Source organism: Primulina eburnea, chromosome 3 (assembly GCF_022965805.1).
Source record: "Primulina eburnea isolate SZY01 chromosome 3, ASM2296580v1, whole genome shotgun sequence".
Lineage (NCBI taxonomy): Eukaryota > Viridiplantae > Streptophyta > Magnoliopsida > Lamiales > Gesneriaceae > Primulina > Primulina eburnea.
In genome coordinates this window covers 51,811,963-51,833,132 of record NC_133103.1, presented here as the reverse complement: position 1 = coordinate 51,833,132, position 21,170 = coordinate 51,811,963, and the positions used below count along the sequence as shown (strand labels likewise).

The window sequence follows — 21,170 nt, the reverse complement described above, 5'->3', positions numbered from 1 at the left end:
AGAGCACAATACCAAATCCAATATATGTCTGCAGGAAGACCAGTGAGGATGCCAGCTGAGAATGCATAGAGAGTAATCTAAAACCTACTCAAATACGAAACAGAAATAAATTACTTGTCTGCATGATAGCTATAAAGCAAATGCCAAGAAAAACATGGAACGTAAAGGTATGAGACTAAGATACCTGTGGGTCGTTCTCTTTTTCCCTAAGATTAAACATGATTTCCCACGTCGACAATGATAAAATTGGGAAAAACACAGGAAATTCAATTTCTGATTCACTGAATTTCCGATTCACTAAAGAAACGGAAGACCCAGTTGTGTGACTACCGTCAATACCTACCCTATCTACATCAATCGACCCACCGTTCACATCCAACTCCACATCCAAAATCAATTTTTTTTCCTGCCATTTAGCGGCAAAGGATCACGAATGGAGTGGGCGTCTGATAAGTCGGGGAAGTCTGGCTTTGCTTGAGAATTCCTTCTGCACTATGAACATCTTTCATACAGTTTGCAAGGGCTTTCAGACTCTCAGAAGATTGAACAATTCCAAAATAAAATCCAGAACTTGCAATATTTTTCTCTTGGCAATTTCTAAGAAAAGGCGAGCTAGTTAACTTTTAAAAGAAGTCGCAGTCGAGTCAATGTTATTAATTATGGAGTTCCATTCCAAACATCCAGACAGACCATCACTGTAATATTTCTCCACAATTGAAATGGCATGATTTAGATATCCTAACAACGATTCACCCAGTTTAGAAAAGAAAGGAGGAATTTCTCTGACCCTGAGAGTGAGAAAAAATGTGAAACACTGTGAGAATAAAATAGAATATTTGAAAACCATATCCATAAAAATTTATAGTTGTTTGAGAAAAATAAAGGAAATAATAAAATATGCAAACTAGTGCTAAAGAGAATCAACGTGTCAATAAATTTATAGCAAAAACATTATATTTGACTAAACAAATGACTAAGATCAGATTGAAACAAAAAGCCTGTAAATTGTTAGCGAAAGCAAAAATAATAATGGAATGAATAAAATTGGCATCCCCAATCAGGTGATTGAGAAAATATGGAACAAGAGTGTGATGGGTAACCATTCAGGCAATGAACAATGTCACACTGTCATGTGCAGGTTTGTCTCAAGCCCCAATTACTTGGAGCTTATTAAAAGTTTACAGAGGAGCGTACAACACAGTTCAAAAGCTTTTAAGTGAAGCATGGGACATATAAAAGGACTACTGCCGCAACGGAGAATGGGAAGGATCAATGAAAGTGAAGATTGACCTTGTTGAATACGAGCAGAACATGAAATTAGCTAAGAGAGCGCATGTGTAGATAACTTCTGAGAGCAGCATTTTGTCAATTTCTACTTCCTTTATGCATTCAAGAACGTGATTTTCCATTTCATGAGGCAATTGATCTCTTAGATTCAGTGGCAATCGTACATTTTGGCAGTAATTGGACAAATTCACCTACAAATTGATCATAACTGACAGTGAAAATCCATCAGTTATTAAAATTTCAAAAGTAACAAAAAATAGAAGTATGTGACACCTTTGAACCAGAGTCAATATCAATCTTCGCAAGAACTTCAACTGAGCATTCCAAAAAATCACTTGAACTTTCCTCTATCTACCAGACATCGGATACAACTTTTTAAGATAAGCCATTATACGTGAGATCAAAAGGTGGTTTATAAGGATGGATTTGCAAGAATAATACCTTGGCCAATTCCTCCACAGGCTCAGTAGCATAGAGCAATGGCAGAAGTCCTGAAGCGTCTTACAGAAGAGGGGTAGAACCAGTAGAAAAGGCATATGCAGCTGCCGGCAGCAGCACAAGGAACCGCTCATTCAGTGTTGTGAATTCCTACGTAATTAGGAGGTCAATCAAATATTCTAAATAATGTCAACATCCTGCACCACCTATACATGTATAAAAGAAAAGCAAAGAAGTAAAGAGATACAAAAAAGGATGTAGTACTAGGGATTAGAAAATTGAGGGACAGAATTGAATAAGTCCATCATATATTGTCTCTCAGTCTATACGTTGATGGGATTCATTTCTTTTGCAGATAGACTGGAATTTTCACAGCGAATCATTTGAAGATTGTAAAAAAATTCCTTGGTTATTAAAAGTTATGATCAATCTCATCAAATCACTTCAAAATATCAAAGCCACTGTACCTAGTTTGGAATGTACCTTCAAGTTAAGTATAGCTAAAACAGCTGGTAACATGTTCTGCCGAAGATACAAAGAATCTTGCAGATCACCCTGCAGCAAGAAAATGAATACTTTTAAGATACGATCCGGATCCTTCCAATAAATTGAAAACACGTGAAAACTCCCTTTTAAAATGTAATCCATTCAAATTGAATTCAAAAGCTAAAATAAAGAAAAGCTGTTGAGATGAAGGAAAATCTTTTTTGGATCCCAAGAATTTCATTCCAACTAACAAATTTGCAGGCTTAGATACATGAGGAAGAATAACTAACACAGTCATCCAATATGACATATAGCAACGGGAAACAAGCACAAAATAACAAGCTTTGCATCTCAGGGAATGACGCAAAAATCAAATACAACATTTTATTCGCAGTTTATGATAATGGGATGGCAACCCTTTCCTTTCCACCTACTTTGTGAAATTATTAAAGCACCAATCAATTATTACCAAGTCTATAAACATGGCCATAAATATGAGAGTAAGAAATTTCAACTTCCAAAACTACAAATTTGGAACCGCAACAAGATGCCTACCTGTATGCTTCGCATGGTCATCATACTCTTGACTATATCAACAGTAGAGTGGGCATCATTTAGATATTTTCCAACCACCATAAAAGCTTTGAAATAACAAAAGAAAGATACAACGTGAACTTTAATAGCCATGTTTCAAGACAGTTGAGTCATTCTGTTTGAGTTGTTGATGAGAAAAGACTCTCATATATGTTTCTATACAACAGAGTTGTTATGTTTCGGGTTGGATATAAGAGAAGAAAGTAAGAGAGAAATATCAAATTCACACGTTTGAAAAGAACTCTTGCAGTTATTATAGGAATACAAAAAAGAGAAGTATAATGGGTTCTTACCAGCGAGATTCTCCTGGAGAAGTAGCATGAGATGAAGCATAAAGCAGACCTGAAGTATATTTCCCAACATCAGGACACTGGATAGAATCATCGGAAAAGAATTACGACAGCTAAAGGAAAATTATACTCTTGCATTCTGAACTCTGAATCAAAGATTAATGTTCATATTCTGAGAGAACATAGAGCAAGTTACTTTGACATAATCACACACGGCACAACAATAAAATATGGTGGAAAACTAATCTCAAACACAAATCTTTTGTAGGGGATCCAAACACAACAATTTCAAGCCAATGAATTGAATACTGGTTGTGCAAGGGAATTATTTTCACCAAAACTACACTTAACTAGAATTTTCCACTTAAAACAAAAGTTTGCATGATAACACTAATATCTTATCACATAAAAGCATTCTAAAACTTGACCCCGGAAGAAAGGAAGTATTCAACTAAATTGCATTCGTGCATCAGCCATCTCATGATAAGACTGGAAAAATCTACTTCTTTACAACCCCACAGTTTGCATTCTTATTTTAAAAAAGTCAGTGAGAAAACACTTCTAATGATAGTAACTTAAATGTCAACAAACAAATACTACATTGCTGCCAGAAAGAAAAAAAAAAAGCAACATCCATATAAGACCAACAATTCTGTCCTAATGTTTACTCTAAACTGCACTTCACTAATTATAGAATTTAAGTGCTTGATAATACGTAAAAAAAAGAACAGATGTTTTAAACATTAAAGACTCAACTCTTTGAAACAGCACCACTGAACCAACAATTCAAATAATTCGATTAGATTAAGGTAAGCAACAATTGTCACCAACTAATTCTACCCAAGATATTAATGAAGAAAAAAATAAAAAAGGCAATAGTAAAAAATATGAGAAAATATGATCATACAAATTCCATCGAAGATATCATGGAAATCAAATAACTATTTAAGGTGTTCAGAATTATTAGACCATCACGGAGGAGATCAAATGGATATATAAGGTGATTATTCCGTAAAATATTTACCTAGCAATATTAAAAGCAAAATAAAATGAAAATTTTAAAAAGTAACATTAGGAAGGCCGATAGTCAGGCTTATAATTCTATGTCACACAAGATATCAGGAGTTGCAATTTATTTTGAAAGGTGTATGCACTTAATACACTAGTCTGTCAAGTTGTCCTCTCTTACTCCGCTTAAACAGCATATGATTAATATTTGGTTAGTGCTGACATAATATAACCAATGGTCACATTTAAGATATACATTAAGGTGAATTAAATGATGTCAAGAATTATGAAATATGCCTTTGGCTTGACATGATATATGCAATGTTAGAATAATTCATTTTTTATAAACTGGAGTGGCTGACGCATCTAATAAATAGACCTTTAGGGTTGTTTCTCGTTGGATTCCACTCCTACATCCTTTAAATTTGTAGTTTCGTCCCAATGGCGAGAAATATCGACATCAGAATTCTAGATTGAACATGTTCTCTTTTTCACGTCGAATGATTGCCTCTATAGCTACAAATAGTGGGTAGTGTACACAAACTTTAAAAGGTATGCTAATGTATGCCAATTTTACACCAAGTACTATGCATTCAAATATTCTCCCGTAGGTATGCTAATGTATGCCAATTTTACACCAAGTACTATGCATTCAAATATTCTCCCGTTTCATTTTTTCTCTTGGGCATCGTAGGATTTTTTGCCGAAATATGGCTGGTGACCCTAAAGCATCTTTTTCCATGACATATTTTAGTGGCAAACTAGGTCATATATTCTTCGTTGGACCCAAATGGCGAACACTTTACCATCTCAAGAGAAATTAATTGAACTAGAAATTACAAGTAGCTAGAGGTTTCCAAAAAAGCTGAACGAACCATCCCATAGTACCACGGGTCATATTCTAGAGTAAAAGAACAAAATTATATATAACATGTATCTCTCCGGAACAAAGAATGAATATCAGACAAGTATTCAGTGGATTTTAGGGTAAAGATGAGATCGACAATGTCATACAATGAAATATTTATACTCTAAAGCAACATGAACGACAAAAAGTTTGCAAAGGTGAATCACTCACGTTGAAAGTGTGCGTTTAAATAGCTGAAGATCCCATATCTCGAGAGGAAAAAGATATGAATCTTTTGTATCCTAGGTAAATGCCAAGCAAAGAAGTAGTTATACTGAAATCATGGAGAAGCAAGCATTTTACTAGCAAAGAAACAATCAAATCAAAATAAGAGAAGCGAACAATTATCTATAATCTTACGCTCAACATTATGCTACAAAGCAGCAGCATCCAACTGCAAAGACGAGAGCACAACTAACCCTGTAATACTGAATTTAGAGCTTGAAAAGTTGCTTTCAGAATTGTATAAATACTTGAACATCCGATCATGATTACAAGTATAAGAACATTATACAATAATGGAAACAGGAAGAAACTGGTGTTAAGACAGTGTTGAGCTATCCTTAACCTTCAATTCAGGAGTCACCCATAACAAAAGTGGGGTAGCTTTTAGAAAGTGAGAATTTTTTTTGAAAATTGTCCCTCCCACCTTCAGACGTCAAACATTAGGGTTCCTCCACTGCTCAACCATCACCTTCGTCAACTGAGATTTTTCGACCGACCTTTTGTCTATCCTCGGCGCCTGTCGCCGGCCGTCGACGACATTCATATTCTCGTATTTCCGCCTTTCTTGAGTGCGATAGATATATTCAAAAATGCTTACCCGTTCCGCTTGTCACCTTAGATGGAGGTATTCTCTTTTGTAGTAATATACTGAACTCCGCCGTTCGTCACTTTGTCGCCACCCATCATAGCACATTTCCGACCAATTCCGAACACCCTTGTCGGCAGTCTACTTTGTCTCTTCTTCAAGATAATACCCAATCCGATTTCTTTTGTCTAAAGACATTTCCGACCAATTCCAACCAACTTTGTCGGCGGTCTACCATCTCTCTTCACCCAGATAATACACAATCCTATTTCTTTTGTCTACTGACCTTCATGGTGTTCCTTTCCGATTAAAACCATTCATTGAGATAACCGATTCTTTTACCATACTCACATATGTCAAGGATGGAGTGTAGTAAGTACCCGGCTGCTAAGGCAGTAGAAGAGATTAGAATAGAGCAAAAATTATTTCTAATCTCATTGGGGAAAAGGGGTAACTCTATCTGTGTGACAGAAAGAACTCGGGATGCGAGCAACATGCTGGAATTAGATCGTGAGAGTGTTTACTGGCTGAGGAAAATAATGTGCGAGTACATTATCAATCCTAAATCTTATACAACTTTTAACAGAATGAGAGTGGGGGAAGCAGTTGTATCTGTGCAAAAAATTGTCAATGATCGAGGAAGCTATATTGAAGTGTCGAAATTTGAGAGATCCAACAAGAAACAAGCGAATTATAATTCCAAGTGGAAGGTATGAAGAAGGCTGGAGATGTATGGTGTTTTATGTTGATAAAATTCTGAGCAACGCAAAAATGAAAGGAGCATACAAACTGAAGGGTGGTAAACAGCAAATTCGGCAATCTATGTATCGTGGTAAGACCAATCCAAGCTTTACAGGGTCCGAGAACACTGATGCTCATTCAGAATTTCGACAGTGTTTGAGTAAAGACTGGAATAAAGCTTTGCTTGTTAGGAAAGATTGCGTTAATATATCTTGGGAAATGGTAACAGAAGCACTTGGTAAGGCAGTGAAGAAGAAAATTGAGGTTTTCCCTTTCTAGACAAATAAAGCAATGTGGTGGCCAAACAGCAGAGAGGATTATGAATTCTACTTGAAAATTAATAGATGCTTTTTCGAGAAGAGGATTTCTTTGACTTTTGAACGATGGAGGAGCGACATCAACAGTCAACACGGAAGAGGAAGTTTTTGAATGCTGCAACAGTTGGATCAGGATTATTGGATTACCATGGGATGTGTGGACAACAGATGTGCTCAAAAATATCGGGACAGTTGTGGGGGATTGGTGGATATTAGTCGAGATACTATTTTCCTCAAGGATTTGGCAGCTGCTAAAATCAAAGTGGTGGGGCTAGAAGGGGGATTCATTAATAGCTCTTTGGTAATACAGACACCACGCGGTCCTCTGAATGTTCGCATTTATGTTGATTCGATCAACATTTCAGCATATGATATCTATGAAAAAAGATCCTACGCACAGGTGGTAGTTGATGGTGCAAGAGTGATAGCAGGCTGGGGTAGAGTGGAAAACCGGTTGTTGAAGATACTGGACATCTTAAAAAATTTGATGTAGCGAAGGATTCGATGGCCACAACAGAATACCATCAGATTAAAAGTGACGGAGAAGCTGCCCAACAGAAAATGGCTGGTACAAATATGGTATTGGGGGGAGAAAGTCCTTCAACATACAAAGAACGGAAATACAGCAATACTCGAGTCATTCAAGGGATGGAAGTGTTTGTTGGAAATCAACAGGAAACTGTTCACACAGCGACAAGGAAAGGGATTAAGGGTTCCAAAGCAATTGGGTCAGAACCAGTGCGCGGAGGAAAACAAATCAAGATTCTCAAAAGGCTTATTCCGAAAGGAGTGGATGATTTCGACAAGGGAATGGTTCAATCGATGAGCAAAACAGACAATGAAAAGTCACAGCAGATGATACAATCAAACAAGATAGGAAATTCGAGGTGGTTTATACAAGGAAAAAATCAAGGAAGAATTATGGTGCTTTCATTATAGAGGATGAGGATGTGACAAAGACTAATACACAGAGGATGGATAATGGATCATTGCACAGGGGAGAGGATGGTACATGGGAGGACAGGGATTTCACAGTGGAACGAGGTCTTGCGTCGGAAGAGGAAAGTGATTATAGCGACATCAAATCCCATATTCCTGAAAGTTCGGACACTACGACACACACCAGCTTGGGATTGGAGGACATTGGAGATCTCTTCGCACCAAACTCGAATGAGGTACACAACAAAAATACTAACTCTCATAACCAGCTTCCCAATCCTTCCACCCATTCTTCTTTGTCTTTTTCATTCAAACAAATCTCGGGGTCGGGGAGGGTTTTAGAGGTTAAGGAAGATAAAGTGGTTAGTGATAAGTCGGGTATGTCGGAGTGCAAAATCCACAAGGGTGATAACAACAGCGGGGGGATGATGATAATGTCCGAACATGACAGAGGTAATGGATGTTTGGAAATGATGGGAGTACAAAGGTGGAACTGGGGGCTGGATTAAATACGGTTGGAATAAGTGCAAGGGGAGAAAAGGTGTTTAGATGAAGATTCTCTCTTGGAATATAAGAGGAGGAGGTTCTGCAACGAGGAGGGGATTCATTCGAGATATGTTACGCAAGGAGAAGCCAGACTTAGTTATTCTACAAGAAACAAAAAGAGAAGTTGTGGGCAGAAATTGTATATCCAGTGTATGGAAATAAAGGTTCGTTGAATGGATTCATCTACCTTCAATTGGCAGATCATGTGGTATTTTGGTTATGTGGGATCCAAGAGTGGTATCCATCAAAGATAATATGATTGGGGAATTCACGGTTTCGGTTTGTATAGAAAAAAACAAAGACATTGAAAGTTGGTGGTTTACTGTAGTTTATGGCCCATGCAAACCACGATTGAGAAATATGTCCTGGAATGAATTGGCGGGTTTGAGGGTCTTGTGTGGGGATAGGTGGTGTTTGGGAGGGGATTTTAATGTTGTGAGGTCATTGACCGAGAAAATGAACAGTCATTCACAAACAACAAGTATGAATTGCTTTGATATTTTGATACAGGAATTGGAATTGTATGATCCCCCGTTAGAGAATGCAAAATTTACATGGTCAAATTTGAGGGCTACACCAATCTGCAGCAGATTAGACAGATTCTTGTTTTTGGGAGGGTGGATGGAGTTATTTCCATACCATAGGCAATCTGTTTTGCCTCGAATAACATCGGATCATTTTCCAATTGTTTTGGAGACACAAAAACTCAAATGGGGGCCGACTCCATTCAGATTCGAAAAATGGCTGAAACATAAGAGTTTTAAGGAAAAATTTACGACATGGTGGAGTAGCTCACAACTGCAGGGATGGGAGGGATATAAGTTCATGAGGAAACTCAAGTCTGTTAAGGAAGAGATAAAACTATGGAATGCCGAGGAGTTTGGGAAGACGGAGATGAGGGAGGCAGAATTGAGAAAAAGAATTATTACATTGGATGAGATGGAGAGTGACGGAAGGGGGAATGCATAAGCGGTGAATGAAAAAACACTGATAAAATGGGAGATGGAAGAATTAGTGTGTCGACGAAACATGATGTTATATCAAAAAGCAAAGATAAAATGATTACAAGGAGGAGATCACAATACCAAATTCTTCCATTCTTTACTTAATCACCGAAAGAGCAAAGAAATAATTAGTAGATTGGAAAAGGAGGATGGAGTGGTGGTAGAGGATGAAGGTCAAATAATTAAAGCCATTGTCAATTACTTCGAACAGTTGTACAGTAAAAGAGAGGTGAGAAGATTTGGGATTGAAGGTGTAGAATGGAGGACTATTGATGTCGATACGAGGGCTGAGCTTGAACAACCATTTCTCAAAGAAGAGGTTAAGAAGGTGATTTTTGAGTGTGACAGATGCAAAGCACCGGGGCCTGACGGTTATACTTTGGCATTTTATCAAGATTGTTGGGATGTGATAAAAAGGGGAGTTAATGAAGGTTTTTGAGGAATTTTATGAAGGAAGGATCATAAACGGGATAACTAATGAGTCGTATATATGCTTGATACCAAAGAAGCATGACTCATTAAGGGTGAAAGATTTCAGACCCATTAGCGTCACAACGAGCTTATACAAGATAATTGCAAAAGTGTTGGCTACAAGGATGAAAAAAGTATTGTCACATACATTGTCCGAATCTCAGAATGCATTCATTGAAGTTAAACAAATTTTGGATTGTTGTTTGATTGCCAATGAGCTGGTGGAAGAAGTGAAAGAAGAAGAAAAAAAAAGGGATGGGTCTTGAAAATTGATTTTGAAAAAGCATATGACAATGTTGAATGGGGGACTTCTTGGACTTCGTGTTAGGGAAAAAGGGATTCGGCGAGAGATAGAGAAGATGGATAAGAGGATGTGTATCAAATGTCTCGTTTTCCATCATGATAAATGGGAGACCGAGGGGGAAATTTAAAGCGAATAGAGGACTTCGACAGGGAGATCCTTTATCTCCATTTTTGTTCGATATGGTCGTAGACGTTTTGGGAAGTTTGAATGATATAGCAAAAGAGGAGAATTTAATCCAAGGGTTTGAAGTGGGCCGAGAAAAGGTGGAAGTATCACATATACAGTTTGCGGATGACACTCTATTTTCGTTCAAAAAGAGGCTCATTTAAACTTTTTGGTGCAAATCTTGAAGTTGTTTTGTGATATGTCAGGACTTAGGATCAAATGGGAAAAGAGTGCTTTGTTGGGTTTATGTCAAGATGATGTTGAAGAGGAGGAGCTAGCCCACAGGATTGGTTGTCGTAGGGATCAATGGCCAACTACATACTTGGGAGTTCTTTTAGGGGGGTAATCCACTCAAAGTGTCTTTTAGGGAACCTATCCTCATCAGGATTACTAGAAAATTGGCAACTTGGAAAAAGGCATTTTTATCCAAAAGGGGAAGAGTAACATTGATTGTTGCGGTATTGAATGCTTTGCCTATATACTTTCTGTCACTATTCAGGGTACCGAAAGGAATAGCAATGAAGATAGAGAAGTTAATGAGAGATTTTCTGTGGGGTGGAAATGAGGGTGAATCACATTGTCATATGGTTGGCTGGGAACAAGTTTGTAGACCGAAAGAGAGAGGTGGCTTAGGTATTGGTAACATTTGCTTGAGGAACAAAGCGCTTTTGGGGAAATGGTGGTGGAGGTTTAACGTTGAGAATGAGCCGTTGTGGAAAAGGATAATAAAGAGCAAATATGGGTTACAATAAAACGGTTGAGATGCAGGGTTGGCTACGAATGTGACGTTTAGATGCCCGTGAAAATTCGTCTCTAGATCATACCCGACATATCACCGACTACTAAGATTAGTGGTTAGAGGGGGTACAAAAATCAGGTTTTGGGAGGACATTTGGTGGGTGGAGTTATCTTTCCGGGATTTATTCGCTTCTTTATTTCGTATTAGTTCGGTTCGTAACTTGCCTATATCTTTTTTTGCTGCATTCGATACTGTGTCACATGAGTATTCTTGGGATTTGCATTTTCGTAGGTCTCTCAGAAAGGAGGAGGTCGTTCAGTTGTCTTCGTTTTTGAGCATTTTTGATAGGGTTAATTTGGTCGAAGGGGGCGATGATTTTCGAGTGTGGGAAGGGGATCCGTCTGGGAAGTTCACAGTCAAGTCTTTTTTCCATTCATTCTTCTCAGCGAATTTTTGTGCCCAAAATTTCGAATTTTACCATATCATTTGGAAAACTCCTATTCCTTCAAAGATTCAAATATTCTCGTGGACGGCAATCCTTGGAAAATTACCTACATCCGAGCTGATGCAAAAGAGATGGCCTAAATGTGCTCTCTCCCAATTGGTGCGTGTTGTATCGTAATGATTTGGAAATGCAATATCACATGCTCATTCATTGTAAGCTTGCTAATGAATTGTGGTCTAGGGCTTAGGAAGAACTGAAATTGGTTTGGGTCATACCAAAAACAACACAAGATTTGTTCATTACGGATCTTGGACAGTGGGTCGGCAAAAGAAGAAGGATTTTTTGGAGGGTGGTAATTCATGGCATTTGTTGGGGTATCTGGTTAGAGAGTAATAGAAGAATCTTTGAAGATTTGGAAGACACCGCAGAAGAGTGTTGGGAAAAAATCAAGTTTAGGATTGCAAACTGGATTGCAAATATTAAAGAGTTTGAGAGTTTATCCATTCTTGATCTTTTAAGAGACTGGAGTTATGTTTATTGCTAGTTGCATTATTTTATCTTTCTTCGTGGTGGACCACTAGTCCACTTTATGTAAAAGAAACACTCTTCAGTTTTAATAATATTATCATGTTTCTTATCAAAAAAAAAGTGGGGTAGCTTTTTTTATCTCCTAACTTAAGTGCATAATCAATGCCATATTAAAAACACATTCATTTTAAACACGCATTTATCAAAATGAGATTGAGATTTCATGAGAGGGAATCTAACTGTACCTACTTTTTCCTACAATATGAAATGCAAAGTAGATGAATTAAACTTAACAATTCACCATAAGAGGAAAGGAAGCATGTCAAAGATCTATCTACACCATGCCTTGATGGGAATTTTACACAAATGGATGCTTACAATTGAGGTGAGATTGCAAAATGTTGGCAAACTCCGCATAAGGCAGTTCCATATCACTTGCCAACCTTTGCCAACCTGCAGAATTTTTACAAAAATAAAACCAAAATATGCACAAGGATTAAAAGAAAAAAGAATATCAAGCAGGTCCCTGCATAAGACATCCTACAAACACGATACCTCATATAATGGTCCAGAAAGTTCATGGAGTTTATTTTCATTATCCTTAGTAAGCCCCATACGCCAACCAAACACAAACAATTTAATCAGAGCCATTTTTCTTCAAAAAGGATGTTGATAGAAAGAGCCAGAAAAAATTTATTAATAAGAGTAAGAGATAGGGAAAGGAAAGGGAGAGAAGTAGGAAGGTAAGATGTTCGCAATAATTGATGAGCAACAATCCAGTCCATCCACAATATATGATTGCTATTGGCCATGATAAAGAAAAGTGAACAAAGAAACCTAGACTGCAGCCTTCCCCACATATGATACAACCAAAGCTTGCAATAAAAACTATCCTTCTTAGTTAGCATATGACTATAAATGACAAGTCCAAGGAACAAAATTATTTCAAGAAACCTGGAGGACACACTGAATAAAACTATATCTTTTCCTCCATACATATATAATGTGATATACCTCATTCAAGGGAAAAGCTAGCTTCTGCGATGATTTCTCATTTGGAGCAGCAAAAAGCATCAATAAAGAAAGTCTAAGCAGACTCCTTCAAATAAAATAAAAAACCGGTGAGAAGAATCTTACGAAGACTCGTTCAAATGAAATTCAAAATTGGTCAGAAGTTAAAATGAATAACAAAGAGTGCTGAGACAGGATTAAACTTATGGTTCCATGCTGGATTACAAATAATGTGGAGTTTAAAATGTTTTCGCAGTCAATTTTGTTTAGGGATTGAGGTCTCATATTGTGTTAATATGATTCCAGTTCTTACTTTGTTATGCGATAACCTCTGGTCTCCTTTTTTGTAATTAAAATCTTTTATTAAAATAATATTTTTTCTTATCAGAAGAAAAGAAACTAGAAGGCATTTCTGCACATAAGAAATAAGTTATATCACATAAAAAATAAGATATCATAGTATTTGTTTAAGCATCAAATTATTACAGTTGCAAACCATATCACACTGATTTATTAGGCTCAATTATACAGTTTTTGCATGTAAAGGAACAACCTACTGCAACATCCAGAACAGATCATCATAAGAATGCTCTAAAGTTGCAGCGTTAATAATTCTGCAATTGAGAACAAGCGAATTCCGGATATCAAAATTTGACTGAGGACTCTAGAAAGGGCAAATGTAATATCAGAAGTATGAAAAACAGAAACATTAGAAACAAGTCTGAATGGCGGTATAACTTGAGTAAGGCAACTGATGAATTGACATATGTACTGAAAAGCAAAAGGAAAAAAGAGAACCTACAAAGCACATGACCAAACCAACAAAGATAAGAGAATTGTGCCCCTGCAAGACCCTAACAAGAAAAAAAATAGTTCCCTACTGGTACCAAAAGAATAAGTTTGAAATGAAGGCAAAAGGCAAAACAGACGACAGCTCTCCTCTCCCCCTCAACGAAGAGGTATGGATATTAACCAAATTAAAATATCAAGAAAATGTGAATGCATCTCCAGCACACAGGAAGGAGACAAATAGACTACAAGATCACAAATTTTTTGTCAATCGGAGGATGAAATATAAACCAGTCAATAAAGCTACAGGTAACAGTCAAGATTTCACAATAAAATCAATAAGTGATCTTTACGGATGCGAGTAGAATAATTGCGTATGAGACAAACAAGTGCAGCATGCCTACCACGAATATTAGCTCGTTTTAACTCAAGATGGTGGATAATAAGTAGCAACATGAATGCAAATGTGAACAATACATTTTCATTCTTTTGAACGTAAAAACAAATTTGGAAATTATTGAAAAATATTGTGTCGGATTTGCCATCGAATGTGTGATCCATGAACAAGGAAAAAACATGATATCACACCATCCACCAGCCCAAAGGATACTGTTAAGTATTGAGATATTTGATGTTTATATATATTTTTTTATCTACTCAAAAGAACAAGTTCTGTTGAAACTTACCATGGCCATTTGCGCCCCATGACTCTCTCTTTTATCAGGACAACCACATGCTCCCTCCGGGCACGTTTTTCAGAAACTGGGCTTTTATATGTATTAGCGCACACCTGGAAAGTGAACATTGCCTTGTAACCTTTGACCATAAATATGGAAAATAGTTTTTCTCAAGATTGAAATAAAGCGGAATTCTTCAAGTCACACCAAATACATGGAAGCATCTCAAACTATTTCAAAAAGTAAAAGAACTAGAAATCAAATTTTGATTCATTAAAATCACACTTAATATTTATTTATGTTCTCTCAGTTGTCCTTCCCTCTCATTATGTTTTAAAAAATTTGCATCATATCACAGCTGAAATGCCTTCAACAGTTTTATACCGTATTTATTTCTGCTCAATATGATAAAAGTGGAATTCTACATATTGATGTCCAAAATTCTATTAAGCCCTTTTATTTCATTTAAAAGCTTAAATTCATGTTAATTGTTGAATCAAAAAGGGGTCAGAACTCAATTTTTCATTTGATAGAATCTCACTTGGTATCGTCAATATTGAAATCAATTTGTAATCTGATTGAAGTGGTTTACTCCACCATAATATCCCAAGATATCCTCTTACGAGCATGAAGTGGTGACAATTATATAAAATCAAGAAGAAAAAAATTAAGTTGTGGCACGTCGTTTATGGCGACAACACTTATGACCAGACTTTTCACCTTTTTTCTGTTGTTTTTCCCATCTTCCTATTACTCAAAATTTAACAGAGTAAGCTGCTACAATTTTAGCAACAATGGAACATAAAATGGATAAAACCGAGCCCATAACCCAATGAAATACAACAGAGCCATATCATGTCTGGTAAGCACACAACCACAAATATGTAATGGAGTATCAACATCAAAAGGCACAACAATTAAGTTGCTGCAATAAGTACCTGGCAAAACACAAGGGCAGCAAGCTCCGCCACCTTGAACTGTGAGCTTGTCATAATCCACATTTTTCACCCCTAATTGAGTCACTCAAAATAATAATAATAACAATAATAAATAAAATACAAACAAGAACAGAGAAGTAGCATTTCATAAACCCACCAAAAATTAAGCACGTTGCAATTCTAACCGGGGTGAAAAAAGAATTGGTGCTGGAAGTACTCATTTGATCAAGCTCCTTGCTCATCACATCCACAAGTTCCGTCATCCACACCTCTAGTTAAACTTACTTGCGATTTTGCATAGCAAATAAGAGAATCCTACTAATGAAGGACAAATTAGAAGAACTACACACATTTAACTTTAAACCAAAACCATCAATTTAGTACGGCGACACCTTTAGACTTCGATCATGAGTAGCAAACCAGTACCGAAAGACGAAATGATTTACTGATTGATGAATTTCCAGGGATTTGCCACCTATAATTGGCCCATCCTTTAACAAACATGTATTGATGCACTCCACAAGCTTGCGAGAAATTTTTCCCTCATCCCTAACATGCAAAAAGAACAAAATTATAAAGTTGATGATTATTGCAACAAAATAACTAAAAGAAATCTATGTAAGGTGGAACCGGAATACAAAAATATCGATGTGTTACTTTACATGAGAAAAAATTCCAAAAAACCCGAAATAATGTTATCTCGAAGATCATCAGGACTATCTCCAGGAGAGTTCTCAAAAAGTGAATGAAGTGTCAAGGTGAAGCAGGAAACCTCTTCTTTGGGGTTTATTTGACCAAAATTTTTTGTGCTTAGGCTTTTTCCACCTTTTCCATGTACAGAAGTACAAGATCTGTCCATGCAGATGAAATTCACAGTCATATAGATAGTGAATTAGCCAAGTTATTGGAGGTACACTCACTGGAGTAAACTCGTTTCCGCATGTGAAACCGATAATATGTAACTTCCAAAAGATAGCGAAGGATAACACCATACTCAGATTGGAAACTTGGAACATCTTTGAGGACATCCCACACATGATTGAAAAGTGATTCAGCCACATGAGAAGAAGATTTGTTTTGCCTGACAAACAGAAGAAATCAAATGAAACAGAAAAAACTACATCAATGATAAATCTTACATTGATGACCTAGGACTACATTTCTTTGATACAGAAACATGTGGATCCCCTCGCCAATCTGCAGGTCTTAATAATTCTCTCTTAAACAAGAATCTGGATACCATTTTGTATCCTTAAATTTTCGGATAGATGTTGATCATCAGATGAATTTATTCAATCTCACCTAACAGATGCTTCTCTTGTTATTCATAAAAAACCTGATCTGATCTACAGGCCAATTAATGAATTTCATTCAATCTCAGCCACCATATTCTTATGTTGTTATCAATGAGAAATCTGATTTATCTTCCGGTCATTGGACGATTTTCATTCCATCTCAAGCATTATATTTTAGTTTTGTTATCTATATTCAATCTATAATATCATATCTTGTCATTTCACGATAACTCACACATGAGACAAATTACAATATAATCCTCTCTAGAGCATTTATATATTTTTTATTTCATTATATGATATAACCCAACAGCATTTATGTATACTGTTTTATCATTTTGTGTATCTTCTTATCTAATATCAACATGCATTTCAGATCATTAAAAAAAAAACTCAACTATGAAGCAAATTTATAACATACTCCCCTCCCTGTTACTTCTGGTATTGTGCTTCTGCAGATATCTTATCCGCCTCCTTGTTCTCTGAGTTCCTATTTTAATATAAATATGTTATATATAAATAAATAAAATAACATACTCCCCTCCAGGCATTTTTGTTCATGAGAGACATTCCGAGCATTTCAGTGTTTTCATTCATTGTTTGCAAATAAATCAATAGCTTTGAATTCACAAAATACATTTTATGATTTACAAAGAAGACAAAGACCTGCATCATTTCTATCTCAAAATGTCTAAAAATCATACTACAATCTACAGGTATAAACCAATCTCAATATCAATTTTGGACAGATTATATTCCACGTGATTGGTAAATTCAGAAGATGCATCTTACAATGTGGAACTTCGTTAGGCTTAAGCACTGAAGTTTTATCAGACAAATATCTACAGAATCCAATGGATCTATCGGTTTCTAACCATGTATTCAACAACTTGGCCCCTTCCTGTATTCATAAACCAAAAGATAAAAAACATTAATACACTACATGAGCAAAATATTATCCACGAAAAAATTATCTCAGAATATTAATCACTTGTAGAATTGAAGAGGAGGATATGAAATTCCCTAAACTTAATTACGGAAAAAGCCAATTATAAGTATTTCCAATAATTCTCGCAAAGATTCGAATTTCATAACACATGTAGCGAATGAGACTCCCTGCTTGAATAACTTAAAATCAAATAAAAGAAAGTAAATTATCTTTATGTTTATCGACTGGCCCATTTCAGGGGGAAAATAAATTAATAAAAGAAGGTAATGACAAACATCAAAAACTATCATCATGTACCCGTCAAACCATAAAAAATAATACAATGAAAAGGAAAAAAGGTTTCCTTCATTTTTAAATAGATACAAAAGGAATGGCAATGACCTCTACATATAGTTCAGTGCCTATTAAAAAATAGGACTCAATGCCATCCTAAGATAAGAAATATGAATCGGAAATGTTTCAGCAAAACAAACGAACTGTGTGAAAGTATACAAGTATGAATTCTACTTATTGCTCGATCCTATTAAACAAAATCATTGAAAATTATGTAAAAAGATGATTTCATATACAAGAAACTCAACTCGTTACCCTCCAAGAAACTATATCTTCTTGATTACTTCTCGAGCTTTGTCCTTGTCGGATGATAGCTTGGAGACGATATCTTGAATATCTCTGGAAGTGAGTTTCAAGGCCATTTTTAGCGTATCCCATATCACTCCTTCGGAGTAGAGCGCTAGGGTTTCTTTAGAGAGAAAAGGCGGGAGAATCAGGAGATGGATCGGGGAAGAAGAACCCCCTATTACGGGGTATTTGATAACTCCACAATGGGAGCGGAGGGGAGCGGGGCCAATTCAGATATGGAAACCGACAAAACGCGTTTTATTTTTCAGCCGTTAACATTTTTGGGGATATATTTAAAATATAAACTTTAGGTAATAATTTAAAACATGGTTTACACCGTTTTTAATTTATTTTACTTAAATAATTTTGTATAATGTTTTATATTTGAAATAACTTGATAAACTTATTAATTATATAGACACATGCAATTTAATATCTCAAAATGCAAATTTTTATTTTTAAATTTTACATATTTTTAAAAGTGACAATTATATAAATTTATTGAATTAACAAGACAAGAAGAAGAAAAAAAACGTCTCGTTTAATTTGAGTAAGCTTGCGTTTGTTTTAAATTTTTTATTACTATTTTATTTAAAAAAAACTCGATCTTCTTTCTTTCATTTTTTAATAATATATTCTTGTAGTTATGATCGTTGATTGATTTTCTATTTGACTTATTTTTAGTCTTAAGTTTGAATTTTGGGGCTTTTTTAAAAAATAATATTAATTAAAAATTATTTAATAAAATATTGTAAAAATGAGATGTTTGTAAAATAGTGCAATCCGTAGAAATTTATAACGGATTCTAAATTTTAAAAAAAATTAAAGAAAAAGCAGTTGTCACGGATTCCCTATTTGACAAAATAATAATTTTGTGCTTTTTGAAAATATTTCAAGGTTGTTATTTTTGCATGGTCGGAACACAACCGAAAATAAGAATTTTTTAACAGCCTTGAAGTATTTTGCGCAAAGAAGTCGAGGAAATGCAAAGAAGTCGGAGGAATTGCACAAATAATTCGGAGGAATTGCGCATAATTTAAATGATGGCACTCAAGGATTCCTAGAACCCGTGACTGCGTGTCACGGACTCAGAATCCATGACAGTCTGTCACGGATTCTACGCCTCTGTTTCTTTTATTTTTTTAAAAAAAATTAAGAATCCTGTAAAATTTTCTACAGATTGCATTATTTTTACAAGACTCACACTTTTGCAATATTTTGCTAAATAGTTTTTAATTAATATTATTTTTTAAAAAAGCCTTTGAGTTTTGTGGGGTATGAGGATAGATTATGTGCCTTTTACTTTTTTTTCTTTCAAGTAAATTTTTGTTGTTTATTTTGACAATATCTATGAATTCACAAAAACTTACGTGAAACGGTCTTATAGGTCAATTGTGGAGGTATCAGGTCAAATGCACATCCACTGAGCACATGTCAGAATCAAAAGAACGCTATCAAATCACTGCTTGAGCTGGCACACCGGCCTCAATCAGGGATACTCGTATGATAACGTCGACAAAGCGCTATCAAATCTCAAATCTCAATCAATCATCGAGGCCACTAATGACTATGCTTTAAGGGCCACGTAATGCCAAACATAACATCGTTTTCACAAACCCCAGAATCAGATCCAATCATAAATAGATATCTAAGGATCATAGCTCAACGTGTATGTCATGTATGCCACATCAACTCAACAAATAAGGCATATAGACATATATTCTCAATCAAATCAATAAAACATATATCATATGATACAGATACATGCTACATGTTATTTGGTCGCAACAATCTCAATTCTTCGTTCCAGTCGATGTAGCTTGAAGATATCAGTATAATAATCTATTTACATCAATATCATATTCATTTCAATCCATAACATCATTCAAAATCAACAATATAAGTTTCAAATATCTTTTGAAAATTCAAAAATTCATATCAAATCGAAATCATAACATAATTCAATTCTGACTTCGAAACTTAGTTTCTTGTCGGTTATTCTACCACATATATGAATCTTGACTTCAAATACATGCTATTCCAGTACTTTAATAATTAAAGATACTGAAACTAGAAGAAGCTTACCTCAAAAGAAAGAGCTCCACGAGAGGATTCCAAATATATAATTTGTTTCAAGTTTGGACAACGTTTCAAGGTAGATTCGAACGACAGAATTCAGTTTTCTTTCTTTTCTCTCAAAGCTTCAGCAAAGGAAATGAAGAAATCTGTACAAACACTCATCCTTATCATTCTTAAATCGTGCCGGAACTGGTGCAAGTGCGCGCCTTGTCATGTCCGCACGCACGGGCCTGCGCAGGTGCGCGTCTTGTTCTGTTCGAAACGCTATTTTAGGTTCCGCATTTGCATAAGTGGTCAACATGAAAGTGGTAGATCTGTGTCTTGGCTTTCATTGGCCACCAATCTCACTCAATTTGGATATCAGACGCGAGAGTCATGCTCATTCTCCCAAAATGTGTCCATGTAGGAACTGCAACGCACATGATACACTTCGGGATGATTTTGCACCTATTTCCAATTGAATTTGGACAAAACTCAAAACATGAAAGTTTTAGTACTATGTATTAGCTTTCCAATGCAATTGGTCTCAATTCATTTGGACTACACTCAGATAATTATGCTAAAAACCGTAAAATGTGTCACTTTTCTATTGCGGTTCAACACGCCATTCAAGCACAAATCAATTTATAATACAATCTTTCATTATCATCACCTATTTTCTCACTTTCACTGTCAATTATATACTTCGTACAATTAATAGCATAACAATTTCATGAATTATCGATCATCAACATATGATTTACGATAATACGATACATGGTCCTTACAGATTCCCTATTTGACTTGTGTTG

At 35.8% G+C, this 21,170-nt stretch overlaps 1 protein-coding gene and 1 long non-coding RNA gene across 2 annotated transcripts; one reads left to right on the top strand and one right to left on the bottom strand.

The window, feature by feature from the left end:
- Positions 1-1,795: 1,795 nt before the first annotated feature.
- Positions 1,796-16,211, bottom strand: LOC140827880 (serine/threonine-protein kinase ATM-like). The gene is made up of 13 exons (XM_073190815.1): positions 16,093-16,211; positions 15,828-15,984; positions 15,593-15,750; positions 15,436-15,507; positions 14,507-14,636; positions 13,035-13,119; positions 12,576-12,620; positions 12,399-12,473; positions 5,182-5,252; positions 3,099-3,175; positions 2,767-2,852; positions 2,209-2,280; positions 1,796-1,931 (listed from the first exon to the last, which is right to left on the bottom strand). Exons 3-13 carry the CDS (start codon positions 15,696-15,698, stop codon positions 1,905-1,907), a joined length of 846 nt encoding a protein of 281 aa, XP_073046916.1. The 5' UTR covers positions 15,699-15,750; positions 15,828-15,984; positions 16,093-16,211; the 3' UTR covers positions 1,796-1,904.
- A 168-nt stretch (positions 16,212-16,379) lies between these two features.
- LOC140827884 (uncharacterized) lies at positions 16,380-18,561 on the top strand. Its single transcript, XR_012117061.1, has 2 exons — positions 16,380-16,509; positions 18,252-18,561. It is a non-coding gene; the product is annotated as an uncharacterized lncRNA (long non-coding RNA).
- The last annotated feature ends 2,609 nt before the right edge of the window (positions 18,562-21,170 follow it).

Bases quoted from the DNA above. Each gene is read 5' to 3' on its own strand.
- LOC140827880 (XM_073190815.1), bottom strand. From the start codon at position 15,698: ATGACGGAACTTGTGGATGTGATGAGCAAGGAGCTTGATCAAATGAGT. The intron at 15,508-15,592 runs GTGGGTTTATGA...TGACTCAATTAG, and splicing joins TGCAACGTGCTTAATTTTTG to GGGTGAAAAATGTGGATTAT. The intron at 14,637-15,435 runs GTACTTATTGCA...TTATGGTCAAAG, and splicing joins CTGCCCTTGTGTTTTGCCAG to GTTACAAGGCAATGTTCACT.